The sequence below is a fragment of the Macrotis lagotis genome, chromosome 3, assembly GCF_037893015.1.
Source record: "Macrotis lagotis isolate mMagLag1 chromosome 3, bilby.v1.9.chrom.fasta, whole genome shotgun sequence".
Taxonomy (NCBI): Eukaryota; Metazoa; Chordata; class Mammalia; order Peramelemorphia; family Peramelidae; genus Macrotis; species Macrotis lagotis.
Window position 1 is genome coordinate 50,745,888 of NC_133660.1, and position 21,736 is coordinate 50,767,623.

A 21,736-nucleotide genomic window follows, 5' to 3' on the forward strand; every position below is an offset into this window, starting at 1 on the left:
CGGCCCCGGCAGGCGCCCCCATGCGCGCGGGAACGCGCCCCGAGTCCCGCGCGGAGAGGCCCGGGCTCGCTCCCGACGGCCCCGCCCCCTCCCGCCAGAGCGCTTCCCCTGGTGTCAGTCCGCCCGTCCGCGCCGCTGTGGGTGTGCTGGCCGGGCGGCGCCGCTAGGGGGCGGGGTGGGACAGGGGAGGGGGCGGGGCGGGGCGGGGCGGAGGAGGGCCGGGCCGGCTGCCCGCGCTGCCCCGCGCGCCCCCGCCCACCCGCGGCAGGGAGAGCCGGGCCGCTGACAGCTGCGGCCAGCCGGAGGGTCCCGCCGGGCTCCCCTGCACGCCCCGGTCTCTGGCGCCTCGGTGCCCTCGCCCCCTCCTGCAGTTGGGCAGCGGGGTGGCGGAGGGGGTGGAGCGTCCAGCGCCCGAGGAGGAAGAGGAGGACGCCGCGCTCCCCATCACAGCCCCGGCCCGGCCCGGCCGCTCTGGGACCAGCACAGCGAAGGGAGCCCGCTCGGGGCTGGCAGCGCCCCGGGCCCGCCCCAGCCCGCTCCCGGCTCCGCGGGAGCCCGCCCGCGCCCACCATGGCTTCAACCGCAACCTGCACCAGGTTCACGGACGAGTACCAGCTTTTCGAGGAGCTCGGAAAGTAAGCGTCCTTGCCGGGCGTCCGCGGGTCCCCTGCCCGCCCGGGGCGAGCCGCGCGCCGCCGGCCCCGCACGGCGCACCCCCGGGGGGCGCGGGGCCGCGGGGAGGGGGCGGGGCGGGGGCTCCGCGGCTGGGCGCGAGGCGCTGACCCCGAGGGGGAGGGCGGGGGGGCGCGGGAGGACCCCCGGGCTGGGGCCCAGGCTGCCGAGCCCACCGCCCTCTCGCCCTGCTCCCATTTGTGCAAAAAGCCTTAGCGACTGTCTGATTCCTGCAGCGGTAGCTGCCAGCCCCGGGGGTGTGGAGGTGCCCGTGAGGGGCAGCACACGGGAGCCCCTGGAACATGCAACATAGATCATGTAGTCTGTAAACAGAGATGCCGCCAGGCTTCACCGGCGTGTCTGCGCCCACGAGAAGCTCACCGACGCACACGGTGCCATATTTATCGATGCCTAAAGTTCAAGTTGGCATTCGGTCTATTGTGCCTCTAGTAGTTCTGTCAAAGAAAGCGGCAGCCCAGTGTCACATTCAGACCCACAGACCCACCTCTACTCACACCGTTCAGCTATTTCAGAGAACTTTCTGAGATTTATTAATGTCACACCATTCTTCCAGGATATAGACAATTTATCCTAGGAGCATTTATTTCAATGTGCATGAAGGAAAAACCCTCTGGTACGGGGACAATCCTGGGGTGTGTGTATGCGCCTATGTGTCTGTATGTTTTTAAAGATTATTTGTAGATATACACAGTGACCAAGAAAAAAAAAACTTGACAATTTTAAGGAAGAGGAAAAAAAGACCTAAATGAGAGAACTCATCTAACCTGGAGGTTCAGACACACTATTACAGCATCACCCCAATTGAAATCTATTCTCATTTATATTTACAGCTTGATCTCTTCCTTGGAGAAGGGGTATGTGTGTGTGTGTACGTGCCTATATGTTTCTTGGTACTGCTGAAGGCAAATAAAAGATAATGTAAATTTTATTGTGTAAGTGTATTTATTCAGTATGATACTCTTACACTAAGTAACGCTGCACATATTATACACACACACACACACACACATATAGGTACATAAATGCATAGATACTGGGAATATGTCAAAGAGGCACTTTAATTAAAAGCCTTTTTTTTAACCAAAACATAAATCCACATGCCAGGATTCTTTTAACACACCACAGATATGCCCAATGTTTATATTTCACTGAAAACAATCATCATATTTATAGTTAGAGATACACACTCATTATTTTTCCCCTACCAAAATAAATGGGTGGCAGATTTTGGCTCTCTCTTATTCCAGCTCTATGCTGTGTTTTCTCTGGGCATTTGGTGCTACTGTGTGAGCGGATATTGTAGAATGTGTTCAGATTCCTTTTGCAAACAAGATCCCTTACAATTGGCAGCCCCTTTTATTTGGTTGTCTAATGATATGGTGTTCTCCCTGTTAAATTCAAATCACTATTATAGTCCTGAAAATTAAAAAAGGGCTAGGTTGCCAACTGGAATGGTTCTTTTGGGGGCTATTCCTATAGATAATTGGAAAGCCACTAAAATCACTGAAAGCATTCGATTATTAGATCTCTTCATCGAGCATTAGAGCCTAGTTGTATTGATACCTTGCTGATTATTGGTTTTCAGGGGGGCATTCTCAGTGGTGAGAAGATGCATGAAAATTCCTACAGGACAAGAATATGCTGCCAAAATTATCAACACCAAAAAGCTTTCTGCTAGGGGTGGGTATTTTCAATCATTTTTTTTGAGTGTCTCTTCTTTTAACTGCTTTAAATGATCATTCTTGATGCTGTGGTTTAATATATTTATAAGCATTTCCTCTCCCTAAAGAAGTATTGATTTATTTTTAAAATAATTGGACAAATTAAGCCACTTATGGTTGACATGTTTAATATCATAGTAAGTTCAAATTCTTGTGGTTTGGTATCATTCTATATTCAATAGCATGAGCAATGAAGCTATTCCAAAATAAATAAATGCCTCTATGTGGTTTGTCTTTAGCTCTAGTGTAAAATAACTTTGAATACAGACTTGGAATTTAAAAAAAAAAGCCACATGATTCTAATGGTCCCTTTTGCTTTTTAGGAGAAAAAAAATAGGCCAGAACTCAATTGAATCATGATCTTTTATTGTAATTAGAATTAAACTTCATTCAGTAGGCATATTTAATAACAGGTATTGAGAGGAAAAGATGCGACACACTTGCCTTAGTCTGAAACAAAATGTTTGGGTGTAATAGGCTAGGCAGGATTCTGATGTGTTTTTTTTTTTTAATGTTCACTGAAGAACTATCTTTTTTCTTAGACATGAATACTTCATATTGAATCTTAGTACATACTATCCATGTGGTTTGCATCCAAACAGATATTTTATGGACATGATCAGACATAATTGGAAATTGTTTATTATGGAGGGACTAATAGACCTCATGGCAATCTAGTTTGACTAGTAGCACAGGCACGATAGCATATTTGTACTGAATTGTTAGGCATTGCCATTTAGGATCCTTGTTTCTACAAGGTGTTTGTGTAATCTTGTGGTCATTGATAAACATGAAAATGAACAGGCAGTGTCAAGGAGTAAAAACTATCTTTGTGTACTGGGCAATTTTTCAAAGTGGGAATGAGAAAAAACATCTCTTGAAATCATTTTGCTTTGAGTTTGAAAGTGTTGCTTCTACTTAGCAGTTAGTTTACCTTCATGTGACTGGTTATCTGCTCATCTGTGATTGGAGGCTTTTATTCCTCTACAATGGTGTGAGATTTTGCATTAAAATTTGCTTAGAGCTTAAGAAGCTGGCACTTGGAATCATTTTAAAGGGATTTCCCCCCTCACCACTCCACCTGACACTTCTGAATTAACTGTAATTCTGAGGAACACCCACATTCAGAGGTCCTTGACACATTAGGGATCTGTTAGAAGATGCACTGGGTGGTGTGAGGCTGGAGTAAATAGAAGGTGAAATGTATTTGGATAGATACTTTTGTTTTTTCACAAAATGGCCAACAAATATTAGATTTTCAAAAGCTTGTAGGAATGATTAACTCAGAAGCTCTTCAGGGTCACCCTTCCCTCCCAACTTATAAAGGAGATGCTTAGGAATACCCTTTATCTAGACAACAGCAATATGCAAAGCAAAATATTTTACCAGAAGATCCTTTAATGATTTTGTTTCCTTATAAATTGAGTCAGAATAATTGATAAGGAGTAAATTACCTAACTACTAGTTTTTCCCTAGACCCTTGTTAGCCCACTCCACAATTTGGGGTCTGTCATCCTTCTTGTATATTTTTCCTCTTCCTGCTTATAAAGCCACTGATCATGTGATTCCTCATGGAATGCACTCCTTCCTGTCTATGAAGGCAAATTCTTCCTCTTAAAGCCTCTTCCACTTTGCTGATCTTATTAGGACCTAGTCATTCTAACTATACCCATTACTCAGTTAAAACAGACAAACAAACAAAAAAACCACAAACCCTCAAAACCAAAAAACATTGAAATAGGACCCAGAAGCCCTTAATTTCATTCTTTGACTCAGTTTACTAGCTGTATAATCTTGGATAGCTTATTTTATCTCCCTTTCCTTAGTTTCTTCATTTGTAAAAACTGATAGAATTCCATTCGTTCTTGCTTCACAAGTTACATGGTATTTTAAATATATATGTATATGTATACATATATATTTACATATGTATGTAGAGAAAGAGGCAGAGACAGAGATAGATATAGATAGATTTATACACATAGATATATTTATGTGTGTCGTGGATATATGAAAAGTTTTAACTGCTATAAATTTCAAGTTTTATTATTATTGTAATTATTATGGTTATTAGAAAATCTTAGAGATAATCTATCCCAACTACTAAGTTAAACAAATGCAAATTTGAAGAAACTGAAACCCACAAAAGATTTATCAAATTACTTCCGTCTCCTTAAAGTATTTTAATCATATCTATAGTATCTCTATGGCTTTCTGCTTTTCATTATACCATGTGTGTGCATATATTGGTCAGTATATTTATTCAGTCTTTGTGTTCAATAGTGAGCTTCGTATTAGGAAGGCTTATGTTCTTTGTATCCCCACAGACTTTAAAGGATGTTGACTGGTTTTCTGGAATAATATTGAACACTCATGGGTGTATAATTTATTTGAAAAGAGGGACTTGAGATTGGTGGGAGAATCATTCTCAGTGAAGACTATATAATGTGCTTTTAAAAATCTTGTTCACCTTTGAATTAGACTTTCTATCTTCCTGATAAGATATAGATAAACATGTGTTTCTGTTTTAAATTTTGTTTTTAAAATTTATTAATTAGCTAAAGGAAACAGTAATATGGCACAGTGGAAGAAACTTTGAATTTGAAGTCAGAGATCCTGGGTTCCAATCCTGCCTGACATACTTTGCCTATATAATTCTGTTAAATCTCTTACTTTTTTTTCAGTCAACTTTTCTTCATCTCTTTTGGGGGGGGGCAGTTTACAAGGCAATAGAGTTAAGTGACTTGCCCACACAGCTAAGTAAGTATTAAGTGTCTAAGGCCAAATTTGAACTCAGGTTCTCCTGACTCTAGAACCTGCTCTCTATTCATTGTGCCCCCAGCTGCCCCACTCCCAATCTGTTTTATTAGAAGCTTGCATTGGATAGACTTTAAAATCCCTTTGTGCTCTAAATCAGTGATCTATGATCCCATGATTTGTAGTTGTAAAACAAAGCAAAAAAAAAAGTCCTCTTCAAGTAATATTATCTTTGCCAGTCACTGATACTTTGATTGGTTCATATTTCTTTTCCCCCCACAAGTTTTCTCTGTGTGTTATTTGAAATATTTTGCTTTTGTGAACCTAAGTCTTAGGTTTCTTTATTTTTAAGATCAGAGGAGACAAAATACACCACTGCAACTGAAAAGGAAAATTCTTTATTGTCACTAAATTGAACCAACAGCCCAGAAAGGGGAGGAGGGGAGAAAATTGGCAAAGTTTCTATACACATTTGCAATTGCAGCTGTACTTTCACCCAGCCTGAATTCTCTGCACCTAGTTTTTAGCGGGACTGTTCAAAGATTTCTAGCAGGCCGTTATACTTCCTCTCAGCTGTTAGTCAGCACACCATATATGGAGATCGTTAGTGTATCAAAGACATTCTTTGCTATTGTGTTTAAGTGCACATTGGTAATACACTGATTATATAACACAGAGCAGGTAGATAGCTACACTCATCACACTTAAGTTGCTGTTTTGAAGCAGAAAAATGATACACCTGTCCCATCAAAAAATATATCTATATATAGAATATTTTAAAATATAATACATCTGCATTTAAAAGATTGTTTTATAACTGATGTGTAGTGATTGAGTGATAATAGAATTTTAGTTCATAAAAACAGACATATTAAGCAGAAATTTTATTATCTGTATAAAAATAGTTAATGATGTTAGTTGACATTTACAAGGCTTAATAAATATCTTTTTTAGACATATCATTTGATCCTTAAACTAACTGGTAGAGTAGTATTATCTCTATTTTTCAATTTAAGAAACTATTTCTTAGAGACTAGGTAATTTGTTATGGTCATATGTAAATAGAGGTGGAATTCAAATTTAGCTTTTCTTTCTGGACTCAATGTTGAATGCACTTTCCATTATACCACATTCTCTCTTATTGTGGATATATTGCCAGGATTATCATTATGTGATGAATAATATTGTAAAGTCATATGGGTTCCATATAAAACTTGCAATGCTCCTTAAAAATCAAACAAACAGTATAAGATTTATATAACACAATCTGTTACATGTACATTCATTCTGTATCCAATCTCCTAGGGTTATAAAATTTTCTGTTTTTCTAAGTTTTCAAAAATGATGCATGACAAAGTCCCTTAGAAGACAGCTATTAATGTTATTTTGCAATATTGAAATAGTATATTTACTATTACTTGAAAGAAAGATGCCATTGTAAATATGGTCTTTCTAATTTTAATGGACATAAATATACACACATATATGTATATAAAGAAAGGTCTAGCCTATTTTTTAAAAGCTTAAAGCTTCTTGCTTGTTCTTAACTCTCTTTTCCCCAGGTACATTAATAACCCTTTTAGGGATAACTATATTTCTGGGATTTCCAGCCAGTCACTCAGAAGCATTGCTATAAATTCTTTACCTCTTTTTTTGTTTGACTTGCACTAATTTTGATTTGCACTAATAATGATCGAATTGGGTTTTGTGTAAGTGAATCAAGTGTTTTGAAAGCACATTTTTAACAATTAGTCAATTTAGATTTTTGTTAAATTTTTGGTTACAATTTTTGAAAGTTTTATTAGTTGTACTTTTTTTTTTGGGGGGGGGGTGCAAGGCAATGGGGTTAAATGGCTTGCTCAAGGCCACACAGCTAGGTAATTATTAAGTGTCTGAGGCTGGATTTGAACTCAGGTACTCCTGACTCCAGGGCTGGTGCTCTATCCACATGCCACCTAGCTGCCCCCGTAGTTGTACTTTCAAAGAAAATCTGTAATAGTTTTATTTGACATGAGCATTTTACAATTCTTCACCTATTTTTCTCCGGAGTTGTAGTGGGAGTCTAAAAGCGAGAGCTCTTTTAATGAGGTGATGATATTCTAGTAGTTTTGTGCATTTTACTCCCATTTGATCATATGTAAATTATTACAATCATTCTGTTATTAGATGTGATAATTTATATCTCCCATTTTGATGAGTTTTTTTCACCGTTCAGTTTCTTGATATTAGTGCTTATGATGAAAATAAGTTTTGAATAAATGTATCAGTGATGTTGAAAACTAGTAGAGTTGAGATAATGAAAATATTTTTGCTCAGGTTATTGGCAAATGCATAGAACTGTTTTTTATTACTAACAATTATTGAGTAAAGTAGAATAAAATATTAAATGAAGAATGTCAATGTTACTGCATTGAGAAACTAGTGATCAATGTCAACATGATTTTTGTCAGAATTTGACATCATAATAAATCTCTTGTTTTTGTATGGAGCTTTTCCTCTGAAATATTGATTTAGATTTTATTTTAAAAGTATAATTTAATAATGATCATTTATGAGGTATTTTAATGTTATTGAGAACAAATTATCACTAAGTACTGAGTCAAATTTTTAAAATTTTTTTCATTATTAGGAAATCTTTTTATTTCATCTTAGAATCTTATTGATATTTATAACATATATTTTTAAATTCAGTTTATATTATAGGCTTTGACTGGGATTTTGTCTTCTACATTGTGCCTCTCTAGTCATATTTAAGTATGATACATTTCATATAGTAGATGCTTTGTGAACATTTGACCAATTGACTAAAAAAATTGTGCCCTTAGGAAGCTTCATTAAATCTCTTAAACCCCTTGAGCATTATTTAGGAAATTGTGCTGCAATGAATAAAAAACTTTGTGTGAGGCAACAGGTACAATATGGGACTTTTAGTTCTGAGGCAGGCCAAAGTAGCTAGATGATAAAATGGATAGAGCACTGGACCTGCGATCCCTTAATGTTGATGCAGCCATGTCCTGCGTGATTCTTGCTGTGGCTCCTTGATATTTAAATTGTTTCTTTTTGACTGCTTGCAGGATATTCTTTTTTATTTGATAATTCTGGAATTTGGCTGCAACATTCCTTGGTGTTTTCATTTCAGGATTTTTTCTGGTGCTTATCCATGTACTCTTTCAATAACTACTTTACCCTCTGATTCCATGATATCAGGGCAGTTTTCCATCATTACATCCTGTAATATTACGTCCAGGCTTATTTTCTCTTCAATATTTTCAGGAAGTCCTATAATTTTCAGGTTGCCCCTCTTTGATCTGTTCTCGAGGTCAGTGGTTTTGTTGATGAGGTATTTTACATTTTCTTCTATTTTTTCAATTTTTGATTTTGTTTAACTGACTCTTGCTGTCGCCTGAATTCACATCCAGACTTAGTAGCTGTGTGGCCCAGGCAAGCCATTTAACCTCTCTTTGCCTCACTTTCCTCAACTGTAAAGTGGAGACAATAGTATCTTCCTTTCTAGGTTGTTGTGAGGATCAAATGAGATATTTGTAACTAGTGTGTAGCAACTAGTAGGAGCTTTATTCCCTTCCCTTTCCTCTCCCAAACTTAAGAACATTAAGAACCACAGATAACTTTGAAATATTTTGAAAAATTGAAACTATTCCAGTCTATCCTTTTGTTTAAGAGAAAGAATGATTGTGCAGCAGTATGATCTGAACAAAACTTATTCCATATGTCTAAAACTGCATGACAAAATTCTATCATCTGATTTTTCTCTGATTTTTATTGAAACAGAGATAGAATTTCTGCAAAGACTCCTCAACAAGTTTATTAGCTCCAACCTGATAGTAAAAAGCAACAGTAATAAGCAGGTGGCCAGAATCTTGTACTAGAAGGTCACTGCCACTTCATAAACTGACACCAAAGGATCCTTGAGAATTATTGTAAAGACTTCAAATTGCAAATACACAATCCTTCACCACTTGTACTCTTTGGAATTCAGCAAACAATATTAGAACTGGAACATTTTTATCCCAATAATATGTCATTTTCCTGATTGTTTATAACCTATTTGAAACAAATAGCTTTCAATGTAGAGACAAAGGAAGAAATCAGTCATAATGTATACTACTGGACCTTTCTCAAAGTTAAAAATGAACAAACAATCATTTTTGTCCTCCTGAGCAATAATCTGCTGAATATGAATTACCAAAAAAATCCAATGATGGAATTAGTGACCTATCAGAACCATTTATATTTGAATTCTATCAACTCTAAGAAGAATTGGGGATAATCATCATCATCATCATCATCATCATCATCATGGAATGACATTTACTGCTATATCTCCTTCATAAACTTTCTGGAATTTCAAGTGAAAAGTTAGTTATTCTCATATATTTCAAGATACCTTTATCCCCCCTTCTACCCCTGTGAGTTAAGTGATTTGGGGGCTATGAAAGGTTGGAGGAAAATTCACCAAATCACATAATCACTCATTGAGCATTCTTCTGTCTCTGTGGTCAGAATGTTTCATTATTTTTTTTTCCTTTTCAATCCAGGAGTAGCTGGGTGGAATTAGAGTCTTACTTTTTAGGCCTCTATTTCTACTAGTACCCCTTCACTTGTATACCATTCCCTACCTATAATAAGAAACATAGATATTTGATTTTTCACAACCCAGTCATTAATTTAGTATTAAAACGACCCAATCCTTTTAAAAAGAAAAAACATAATTCTGTCTATATAAGTGGAAGAATGATCAAGGAGTGTTTATTTGACTTAGAATAGTATCTGCCTATAATATTTTCACACACAATCATAATAAATATAATAAAAAATCAGAATAAATAAACATTTAAGACATCTTTCAATGCAAATGCAAAAAGAGCCTCAATGTTTAAAGCATTCCATATGTATTTACTTTAAATGCTTTATCAATTAATTCATCAATATCTTTACTATTTTAAATCATTTTGGAGGGGAAATCCCTTAAACTATAAAAAATACATTTGTTTTTAAGTATAATGAGCTTGTTGTTTTTATAATTACTTCAAGAAATACTGTAAAAATTATTGCTATATTAAATTTGTACATAAGCTAGAAAGCCTTGAAAATTAAAGATTATACAAAGGGTACCCTCAAAATCTTAAATTTAAGAAGTTCAAAACTGAACTCATGAAAGAGCATTGGAAAATTAATTTTTAAATTTGTGAAACAGGTTTGTGAAGTTTATATATGTATTCATATGGTATGATGGAAAGAATCTTGACCTTGAAGTTTATGGAATCCTCAACAAGTTTATTGGCTCCAAGCTGACATTAAAAAACAACAGTAATAAGCAAGTAGCTCTGTGACCTTGGGCAAGTCACTTGCCCTAAGTCTTGGGTTTCTCATTGTCATATTTGAACAATAACCCTTATGTTACCCACTTGACAGGGTTGTTTTAACTAGGTTTATAACCAATGTCAGTTACAATATTTATTATGAATATTATGAATAATACAATATTTATTACAATATTACATATACAATATTACAGTTACAATTACAATATTACAATACAATAATACAATATTTATTATGAATAAAATGGATATTCAGTGGTATGTTTAACAGATGCTCTAGGAAGCCTTACCTAAAAGTATATCATATTTTCTCTAAGATCCTGAAGTATTTTGTTAGTCTTATGAGACTCTCCACCTTTATCCTTATGTTGTAAATCTACAGTAGCCCCCTAACTTAATTTGAAGTTTCTTGAAGGTGGAGATTATTTCTTATTCTTATTTTGATTTCTCATGGCACCTATTGCAGTTTCTTGGCTTGACACATATTTTTGGACAAATAAATAAGGTCAAGATTCTGAAATTATACATTTAGCATTTCAAAGATGGCATAAAATATGTCCATAATCCACAAATTCACCCAAAATTGTATCACTAGAGCACCAGAACTAGAAAGTTAATTAAATTTTTTTGTGTGTAAAATTCTTACCAAAAAATATTGAATCCTGTTTGGGAAATTAACTTATTTTATGGAAAAAGTTCTGACCTTGAGAGATATCCGGATTGTGACTGAAATTAATGTAAATTGAGGCACAAGGATATGAGCATTTTTTTATTAGCATAAACTAAACTTGTAATAAAAAATCTCAGCCTCTTCAGTTATCTAAGACACTAAATAAGGATTGAGAAATTATTTTTATGGACAAGAGGAAGAGCAGCTCTGTATCCTTGGATAAATCAGTTTATATTTTCTATGTTTCAATTTTCTCACTGTAAAAAATAGAAATAATATCTTTATGACCCAAAATATAATTGCCTTGTTTATGGAGTGGAGTGCTTCACAACATAAAATTGATAACGTAACAAAAAACATAACACTTTTATGACCTATGTGACATTCGGCACCACTCTGTGACTACATCATGACTCTTTGATGTCATACCCCGTGTTCTTTAATTGAACACTCTACAGGCATCAGTGAAGACATCTATTACTCTTCATCTAGGTAATTTTTCTTAGATTTCTCTGCAGAAGTATCCTCTCCACCAACAAAATTCTCAGGTGTAGCAAACCAGATTAAAATATAATTTGTAAAATGTTAAAATAAATACAGACCAACATAATGTTAATTTCTATTTTTCAGAGTCATGTGGCCAGCAAAGATCTGTTTCTATATAATTTGTGGCCACCAAAAGATCCATAATTTCATTGGTCATGACCCCTCCTACACAACGCAACTGTATTTTATTATATTGTTCAGTACTTGGTCACATGCAGGGGTACTGGAGTCAGGCACTTTGAGAGTCAATTGCTAAAATTTCAGTATGATATACTTGGGAAATGGGAAATGCTACAAATTAGGACTTGATTTATTATTTTGTTGATTTGTTGAAGAAGAAAAATGTCAAACTTTAAATGTGTATTGTAGACCTTCAGAGTTTGTTATTAGACATTTACCAGCATAGCCCTGGACATATCTTTCTATAAATATTCATTAGAGGTCAGCCTTCATCTATTTTTTTTTCAGATATGAAATCTTTAGTAACCATCAAGGCTCAGCTGAAGTACTGTTAATCTTCAGGAGATTTTTCCTGATTGTTAGTGTCTTATTCTCTAAATAGCATTTTTTAAAAAAAGCTTTTTTGGTATTTACCTACCTAATAATATTTGTCCTTCATTTTGAAGAAGACCATGATTTCAGAGAGATAATGCTGTGATAAGTGCATGAACTGGATTTGAGTGAGGGGGGCTGTGCTAAGTCATCAGTCCCACTTTATCCTTCAGAAGCTGCCTGGAACCAGTGGCTAGATATAGAACAGATGACTATAGATGTCCCTGGATGTGAGGCAAACAGGGTTAAGTGACTTGCCCAAGGTCACACAGCTAATAAGTTTCTCAGACCTGCTGATGTCAGGATCAGCACTCTACCCACTGCCTCATCTAACTGGCATTTACCTACCTATGAATACATTCTGTCCCCATGGTAGAATCTTAGCTACTTACAATAAAATCAGTGACTATCTCGTCAAGCCCCATCTTTGTCTCTCTTGTCTTCTCTATCTCTGTCTCTCTCCTTTCCTCCCTCTCTCTTCTATCTTTATGAGCATATATTATACATGCGTATATGTATGTTATTATTCAAGATGTGCAGCAATGCAAGCAAACTATATATATGCATATACACATGAATACATATTTTGTTATATTGCATAGATGCCTGTATCCACATGTGTGTATGTGTGCACACATATAACATTATACACACACACACACACACACACATATATATATATATATATATATATATATATATATATATATATATAAAAAACTGGCATTCCATGTTCTAAGAAGAAGAGGGACTAGTATTATTTAGTTGAATTACTCTGTTAATGCTTTACTTTTAGAAACTTCATTTAGTTATTTTGATAAAAAGCCTCCTAGCCGTTCTTCTTAGTGTTAAGTAGAGAGTAAATCCTCCTTAAAAGTAGTGAGAAGAATAATGGAAAACTAGACTTTAAATGAGAATTGCTGGTAGTTTATGGAAATTTAGCTATAGATAAAATCAAATTATTTAAATAAAAGAAATTTTCCTTTCTCAGGAGCACACATATATTTATGTGAAGTTATTATTTTTAGAGAATTTATTATTCTGTGCTTTACTGACAATTTAGAATATGAGCAAACTCCAGAATTGCATGATTTTTCACATTTCAAGTGTTTTAGTTTGCATCAAAATATGTAAATATGGTAAAGGACCAACATGATGACATGTAATAACCTATTTTTATATAGTATCTTGATATTTGTAAAACTGGATGTTATTGTTCATTTGTTCAGTCATATCTATTTGTGACCTCATGATCCACAGCATTCCAGTCCTTTCTATTCTCTATTATCTCCTGAAGTCTATCCCAGCTCACATTCATTACTTCTATGACACTCTATCCATCTCATCCTCTGCCAACTCCTTTTCCTTTTGTCTTCAATTCTTCCAACTTCAGGGTCTTTTTCAGTGAATCTTGTCTTCTCATTATATGGCAAAAGTATTTAAGATTCAATATTTGTCTTGAATTGTTTAGACTTTTTTAGTGTGTCTGAATGTGACTCTATTTGGGATTTTTTTGGCAGAGATAATGGAGTAGTTTGCCATCTTCAGCTCATTATATAGGATGAGGAACTGAGCCAAGCAAAGTTAAATGACTTGCCCAGGGTAATGTACTCTCTGAGTGTATGAAGCCTATTTGAACTTAGGACTTCCTGTCTCTAGGCCCAGTGTTCTAATCATTGCAGCACTCAACTGTTCTTTCCAAAGAGGAGGAAAAATTGATTTTACAGATTGACTGATTTGATCTCCTTGCTGTCCAAAGGATTCTCAAAATTCTTCTCCAGCACTGCAATTGAAAGTGTCAATTCTGTGTTCCTCAACTTTCTTTCTAACCCAATTCTCACAACCATACATAGTTATTGTAAAAACTATAGCTTTGACTATATGAACCTTTGTTGGCATGGATTTTGCCATAGTTTTCCTTCTAAAGAGTAAGTATTTTTTTAATTTATTGAGTGAGGATATCATCTGCAGTGATCTTATTTTTTTTCAATATTAAGAGTCAAGCCAGCTCTTCCACTCTTCCTCCTATTCCACCCTCATCTACAGGCTTCTTAATTTCTTCTTCACTTTCTACCATTAGAGTGGTATTGTCTGCAACTATGATTGTTGTTATTATTCCTGGAAACCTTAATTCTGACTTTTGATTTATCCAGCCTGGCATTTTATATGATATACTCTGCATATAAATTAAATAAGGTAACAATATATAGCCTTATCATATTCCCTTCCCAAATTTAAACCAATCAATTCCAAGTTTGATTCTAAATGTTGTTGCTTGATTCTCCATACAGTTCCCTCAGGAGACAAATAATATCATCTGGTATTCCCTACCTCTTTGACTTGCTACATATTGCTATGAGAACATAGGCAAAGTCTTTAGTGTATTCAATGAAACGGAAGTAGATATTTTTCTGGAACTTTCTTGCTTTCTCCAAAATCCCGTGAATGTTTACTTTCTGGCATTCCTCTGTCTCTTTGAAAATTCATCACAAAGAAAGGTACCTCAACTCTAGGAGCAAGGATGGTTGGGGCTCTATATAATAAGGGAAGGTTTCAGCAATACATAATGAAACTTTCATTCTTCCTTCACATTACAGATCCGTCAAGGGTAAACTAAGCCAGTATCCCCTTTCTCTATTGGATCTCCCATTTGGGAACTTTACTTTCTGACATGGAGAAAGGGGGGAGTTTGTTTTTAATGTTTACTTTGGTCTTTATAAACACAATTAACAGCTAGCCATTGCTAGTGAAGTGCTCCTATTATCTCTTGAAGAGAAAACTAAGGCTCAGATATTAAATATTTTGCCTAAGACCACAGAGCTAAAGAGTGTCCAGACTAAGATTAAAACTCAGATTTACTTGTCTTCAAGTCCATCACTCTTATGATGTCTGTATATCCTATAAAGCTATTTTTCTGAATAAAAAAACAACAAAAAACTAGCAAATTTTCTTGTTTCTGGAAAGCTGAAAGACTAGAGCCCATCCTCATTGAATAGAATTCTGATTTTGTTGAAAGGGGTAATATTTTGTGGTTTATTCACATACTACAAGTTAGAGATGATGAGCTCCTTGTTATCAGTTCTTGGATTTTTTAAAATTTTTCTTTGGAAAAGTTCTCTAAGAGGGGAGAAGAAAATGAGAGAAGGTCCCTTCTGTCTCTAAATTCATAAAGTAAAACATTAATTTGGCTTTCTTTTTGGTTCCTCTTTCCTGACTCCATGTCCTTAATAAGTCATTATTATAGTTCTTGTGGCCTTTGGGCTTTCTGTTTCCATTTAAATAATAGAAAAGCCCATATGTAATAGTGTTTTCAAAATTGCTTTAACATTCTGAAAAAACAAAACAAAACATTGGTGGGTATAGGTTAGCCTTAAACTGAAAAACCAGCAAACATTTTCCTTTAAAATGTATATCCAGGGGGGTGGCTAGGTGGCGCAGTGGATAGAGCACTGGCCCTGGAGTCAGGAGTACCTGAGTTCAAATCCAGCCTCAGACACTTAATAATATATATCTCCATACAGATATGTGTTTGTATACATATAAAAAGTATATATGTACATTCATAATACTCAGTGCCATATATGCATATGATTAATAAACAAAATTTTAAGTTTTGAAAAATAATAAAACCTATGTTGAAATTTTAAAAGTCATCACAAATTTTGTGATTAATAAAAGGGCAGTTGGTGGTCTGAATATTACTTGACTATTTTATGCTTTGGAGTCAATAAGGGATAAAACATTTTATTCGCTTTGAAAACAGTTATAGTCTAAATATTTAACCTTCTCAAGCTCAGTCACACTCTTTATTATTTTTACTGTTTTTAAGGTATTTTGGTAGAGAAAATTTACTTTTAAAGAACACCATATCTTTATTAACATTAAGGGGTAATTAAAACCTTTGCCAAAAGAAAAAAGCGAACATTACCAAATGAGCTAGTTTTTATGATTTTTAATTGAACTTCCTAATAGAGTTTATATGCAGTGGAAAATAGAAGATACATTGAGATAGCCTAATGAGACTTGTTTTCTATTAAAAACAATATTAAGATTAAAAACTGCCTACTAAGCTTATCATAAAGATATTATTATTGCTATCTAAATTTCAATTTCTTTCTGTTAGGTCTTATCTCAACTCTCTAAAGTTGTAAAAGATAAAATGGTATTAAGTATACCTTGTATCATTTTGAACAGGATTTACAGAGTAGGGCCCTGTATGTCATTTAAAAGCTCTAGATTATATGATTTGTGACTTCTACATGACAAAACAACTTTCTAGCATGGCTTTCTTTCTTCTTTCATGCTAGTCTTTTCTAGCATGGTTTACATTTTTTAGTTAAAAGAAAAACTAGTTTTAATCTTGGTCTAAAACAAAACTGTTCCCAAAACTAAGGTAGGATCCCTATGGCTTTGTCCCAGGACATTGAAATTTAGAGGCAAGTGACAGTACATATAGTCCTTCAGCTGAATAGTATTTTGATATTCAATTAAAAGAATAATAATTAGCTTCTATAATTTAAACTCCTAGATAGAACCAAATATTTCCAGTTGATTTTCTCTTTAAAAGTTGATTTATAGGTTTTACAGTATTTTGTGACCCTAGTCCTTAGCACCAAAATTGTGATGAATCTGCCTTATTTAAGTCTAAAATATATTGACAGATATTTTTCTATAATTATATACTTACTAGTAATAACAACCAAGAGATGTCTCTGATTTTTCAGAGCAGAAAAATACTGGCAATAATTTATCTTCAAAGAGTGAAGATAAGGTTTAGATAAGTTGTTACTTTCTTTAATTTTTGAAGCTCAGAGTTTTAAAGATGAATCCTTCAGAAGATTTTGTTTTCTGTGTTTTTCCAGGCAGTTCTACTAAAGTTTAGAACAAATCAGAAATGTATAGGGAATATTCTTTTAAAAAATGTTTTAATAATAATAAACCATATTTGAAAGACTTTTCCCCCCTCAGTGTACTCAGTACTTTTGTGACAAACAAATAAATAAAAGAAATGAGCTGCATTTAAAAGAAAAAATGTGATATATAACCCTGCGTTTGTAGACCCTTTATGTTAGTATCCTGGTACATTCTCCAGTTAAGCCACAAGGCATTCCAGTGATTGGGTAAGGGATATGTAGAGACTATTGTGCCCACTGCTACAGCATGTTGCAGCTGTTTTTGCAGTGACCATTACATCTCTGCTTGTGCCAGCCATAGAGTTAAGAAGATATTATCTAACTGAATTAACAGAGGAGATTTAAAGAGTACACTTATCTGAAGTAGGATTTATCCAGTTCTCTGTGTCAGTAGCCCTAAAACAGTTCTGTTTTATCATCCCAGTTTTATCCTAAAGATATAAAACTTATCTTTCTTTTCCATCACCTTGATTTGGAGTAGGAACATAGATCAAATACAAAATCAATGAGGAAAAGAAAATGTAACATAGTTGAAAGGTATTGGAGTAGAGCCATTTGTTAATTTAAACAGCAAATCCTCATGTGAGATGAGTACATTTGAACTTGAGTTGATTTAAAAGTTTAATATCAACAATTTGTCCTAAGTTTCAGGTGTAACTGTGCTCTCCTTAATAGCAATAGCTTTTTGTTTTGTTTTGTTTGTTTTTAAACCTTTCATTGTATCCCCAGTCCCTAGCAAGGTATCCCAAATGTTTGTTGTTCAGTTGTGTCTGGTTCTTTGTGACCCCATTTGGGGTTTTCTTGGCAAGATCCTGTAGTGACTTGCTATTGCCTTCCCCAGCTCCTTTTACAGATGAGGAAACTGAGGCAAACAGGGTTAAGTGACTGTCCCAGGATCACACAGCTTGTAAGAGTATGAGGACATATTTGAATTGGGAAGATGAAACTTTCTGATTCTGTGTCCAGCCCTTTGTCCACTGTACCACCTAACTGCCCTTACCGCAAACATAGGAGGTACTTCTAAGGTGCTTGTTTTTTGACAGACTATTGAATTCTATGGCAACCTGTCACCTGAAAATTGCTGAGTCCTAAAGTAAAAGGTGTATGCTATAAGTAAGACAAATGATGAATTTTATATTTTACTTCCTTGATCTGTGTGTAGTCCATAGATTATATATTGAATAAATGTTGGTATAGGGATCGTGTCTATGATTTTATTTAAGTAGAAAATGGGTGGGAAAATTCTCTCTACCAATGCAGGTCACAACATTCTCTGTAACTGTCAGCTGTAAATTATTAAAATGTTAAGTGCTTTTTCCAGGGTCAGTTGGCCAGTGTGTCTCAGTGGAAGAACCTATACACAGGTCCTCCTCACTCTAACACCAGCTCTGTACCAGCTCTGAAGAAACTCTAGTTTATTTAAACTTTTAAAACAACTGGAGTTCTCTGAAGAAAAGATGATAAAATTATATTCCTGGCTTCTCTCTATTCACATAAAAAAGTAATGGAGTTAAGATATTACACAGAACTATAATGGGGCATGGACCAATTTACCCTCTGCAGAAATGAGGAAAGAAAGACCTTTTATCATATAGGAGGCACATCTTAATTTAACCATTTATTTTAAAGTAACTAGGACTGGGAATGAAATCAGTTTTATGTCACAGACCCCCTCAATCTAACTTTTCTATTCTTGAATGATAACATTTCATATATGTAGTGTTACTGGAAATGTAGACATCCCTTTATGTCACTGTTACTGTTGGGGACTATTGTTACTGATGGGAGATGTGTGTACACAGACAACTCATACACATATAATTTAAGAGATGATGATGGCCATTTCTTAACAGAATCTTTCTCTATATTGTGGTGATTTTGGTGCTTTATTTGCTTGGGGATGAGTCTCTTTATTACTGTATATTTTATTATGAACTGGAGAGGCTTGAATTTGGTGATATGGGATGGAGATAGGACAGGAGGGAGGGTGAAGAAAGGTGTGATATAATATAATAGAAAGAAAATTCCTTTGGGACCTGGCCTCCAGTCTAGGCTTGTGTGAGTTTGGGAAAGTCACATTATTCTTTTGGATCACAGTTACTTCACTTTCTAAATGAAAAGGAATCTTTAATGTCCTTTCCAGCCAAAAAATTCTGTGATGAGTTGTTTCTGCCATTACCATAAAATTAGGTGGACAGTGAAAGAAGTTTTCTACTTCTTGATTTAAGTAGAGGATGAGTTGAGGACCCCCTGAAATAATTCTGGATTTTGTGCTGAACTGCCATGCATGTCATTTCCTATAGCTTTCCATGAAATTTCATTAATTCATTTTTGTTCCTTTTTTCCAATACATAATGAATTGACAAATGTTTGCTGAAGAAACAAAGCTGACAATTCAATTTAATTTTTTCTAGTGGGTTTCTAACTTGAGGTGAACAATTTGGGAATGGAAGATAATGTTTCACATTTTCTCTAAAATATGGTTTTTCAATTATACTTCAATTGAATAATAGTATTTTATCACTGAGAGATGCAATTTGGGATAGAACTCACACTCTTTTCATTGAGGATAAAAGAGTTTTCCTGATCAGTAATGCAATTCAAAGTTCTAAATTAAATTCCATTTAACACTGACTGCTTACATTATGAAGATGTTGCTCTCAGGTTTTTTTTTTTTTCCTGAAAGTTGACTCCTTTCAAATTGGCATCTTACAACAATCATAAAAATTCCATTTCCCACTTGAGATAATAATAGGCTTTCAAGAAATTTGAACTTTAAGAATATTAGCCTTTAAACTAAAACAAAATACAGTTCTCAGTCTAGAAAGAACATAAAGTAATCACATAAAGAACTGATTATCTTTTGCCTGAATTCACTGAATAAAGTATTTAAGAAAAATTTGCTTTCAAACATCATGCCAGATTCTTCTTTTTTTTAAAATCTGTCCACCCTCCCACTTCTCACATTTTCATGTTGATAAATCAACTGGAAACAGGAGGTAGACAAGCCTTCCCACACATTCCTTCTCTCTTGTGAGTTTTTCTATTGGTATATTTAAAATACTTTCGAGTCATTGCTTGTGTCAAGGATGACTGGGGGAGAGATATTTACAGGCTGTATTTTATTTTCTGTTGATTTCAGGGACTGTTGAAATTATTTCATTATAAGGACTATCCAAAAACCAAGTGGTATGGGAGCTTGAGAAGTTAAACCTTGGCTTATTTAACATAATTTTTATTTTCACATTTTATTTATTTATTTTTTTAGGGTTTTTCAAGGCAAACAGGATTAAGTGGCTTGCCCAAGGCCACACAGCTAGGTAATTATTAAGTGTCTGAGACTGGATTTGAACCCAGGTACTTGACTCCAGGGCAGGTGCTTTATCCACCCAGCCACCCCTATTTATGCACCACCCAGCCGCCCCTATTTTCACATTTTTTAAAAAAAACTTTGATCCATCACTTATCTTTGTGTGTCTGTAAATCTAATAATTTATGACCTAATAAATGGAGAATTAGTAGTTCTCAATGTGATCAGAAACTGACCAGGTGACTTTAACCAAGATGGTTAACTTCTTAGTATTTAGTTTAATATTTTATAGATACAGACTATAAATAAAAAATGGAAGATGTGAAAAGTAGTAAAATGTACTAATCGGAATCTTATTTTTATGCCAGCAGGTCCATGTAACCATATCAACCTCCCCAAAAGAGAGAATCATGCAAACTGATGCAGAAGTGTTTCTAAGTCTACTAGTAAACTCACTGTACTGAATGTGGCTTTTTCCTTTATGCCCATCAACCTCACTCTCTTATCTTCTTTCTTTTTTCTAATGCAACTTTAATTTTAATTTTAAAAATTAATCAGTATTATTTTTTTCTTCTGTGCTGTTATCTCCATTAGAAAAAAGAAGGTATATAACTTTTAAAATCCTAGGCAGTTAAACTAAACCTAAGCTCTAATTTGCATTTTAACCAAATCAGTACACAAGTTTATGATTTAAACATTTAAGAGTAGCCACAGAATCCTTTGTATTACATTAATAGCACTCTTAAATCTTTCAATTTTTTTTTAGTTTTATAAGAGCAGAGATCACTCCGTATAGTGAAAAGTACACAGACTTTAGGGGACAAAATTGAACTCAACCTGGACTCGAATTATGGTTCTGTTTTATTTATTACCCGACAGTGGATAAATGACTGAATCTCCGTGGACATTCCTTTCCTCTTTTGTAAAATGAGAAAGCAGGACTACCTGCTCCTAAAATCCCTTTCAATTTTAAATCTTCTGTCCTAAGGTGTTTTTCTTTCTTTATTGTAAAGATACTAAATTGTCAACATGAACCAATACTATCTTCTTTAGAGATAGTATTTCCATTTGACAGTCTTACATTAGGATTTTTACTTACATCTATTTCTAAATTTTTTAAATGATACTTTCTTATATGTAAGTAAAATCCAATTATTTTAAATAACTTTTCCAGAACAACCTATATATGTGTCATCACTGAAAAGTTCTTGGTCAGTGGAATACTGCATTGC

The 21,736-nt window shown here is 35.2% G+C and overlaps 1 protein-coding gene across 7 annotated transcripts in view; it reads left to right on the forward strand.

The window, feature by feature from the left end:
* Positions 1–309: 309 nt before the first annotated feature.
* The window catches only part of CAMK2D (calcium/calmodulin dependent protein kinase II delta), a 355,653-nt gene continuing 334,226 nt past the window's right edge, over positions 310–21,736 (forward strand). For 2 of the 7 annotated variants that reach the window (XM_074228628.1, XM_074228627.1), the window contains exons 1-2: positions 323–635; positions 2,279–2,373. In XM_074228628.1, coding sequence (XP_074084729.1) covers positions 571–635; positions 2,279–2,373 — 160 coding nt within the window. In that variant the 5' untranslated portion in view covers positions 323–570. Of the gene's footprint in view, positions 636–2,278; positions 2,374–21,736 lie in introns of all 7 variants that reach the window. The other 5 variants (XM_074228632.1, XM_074228625.1, XM_074228626.1 and 2 more) reach the window with 5 other exon arrangements.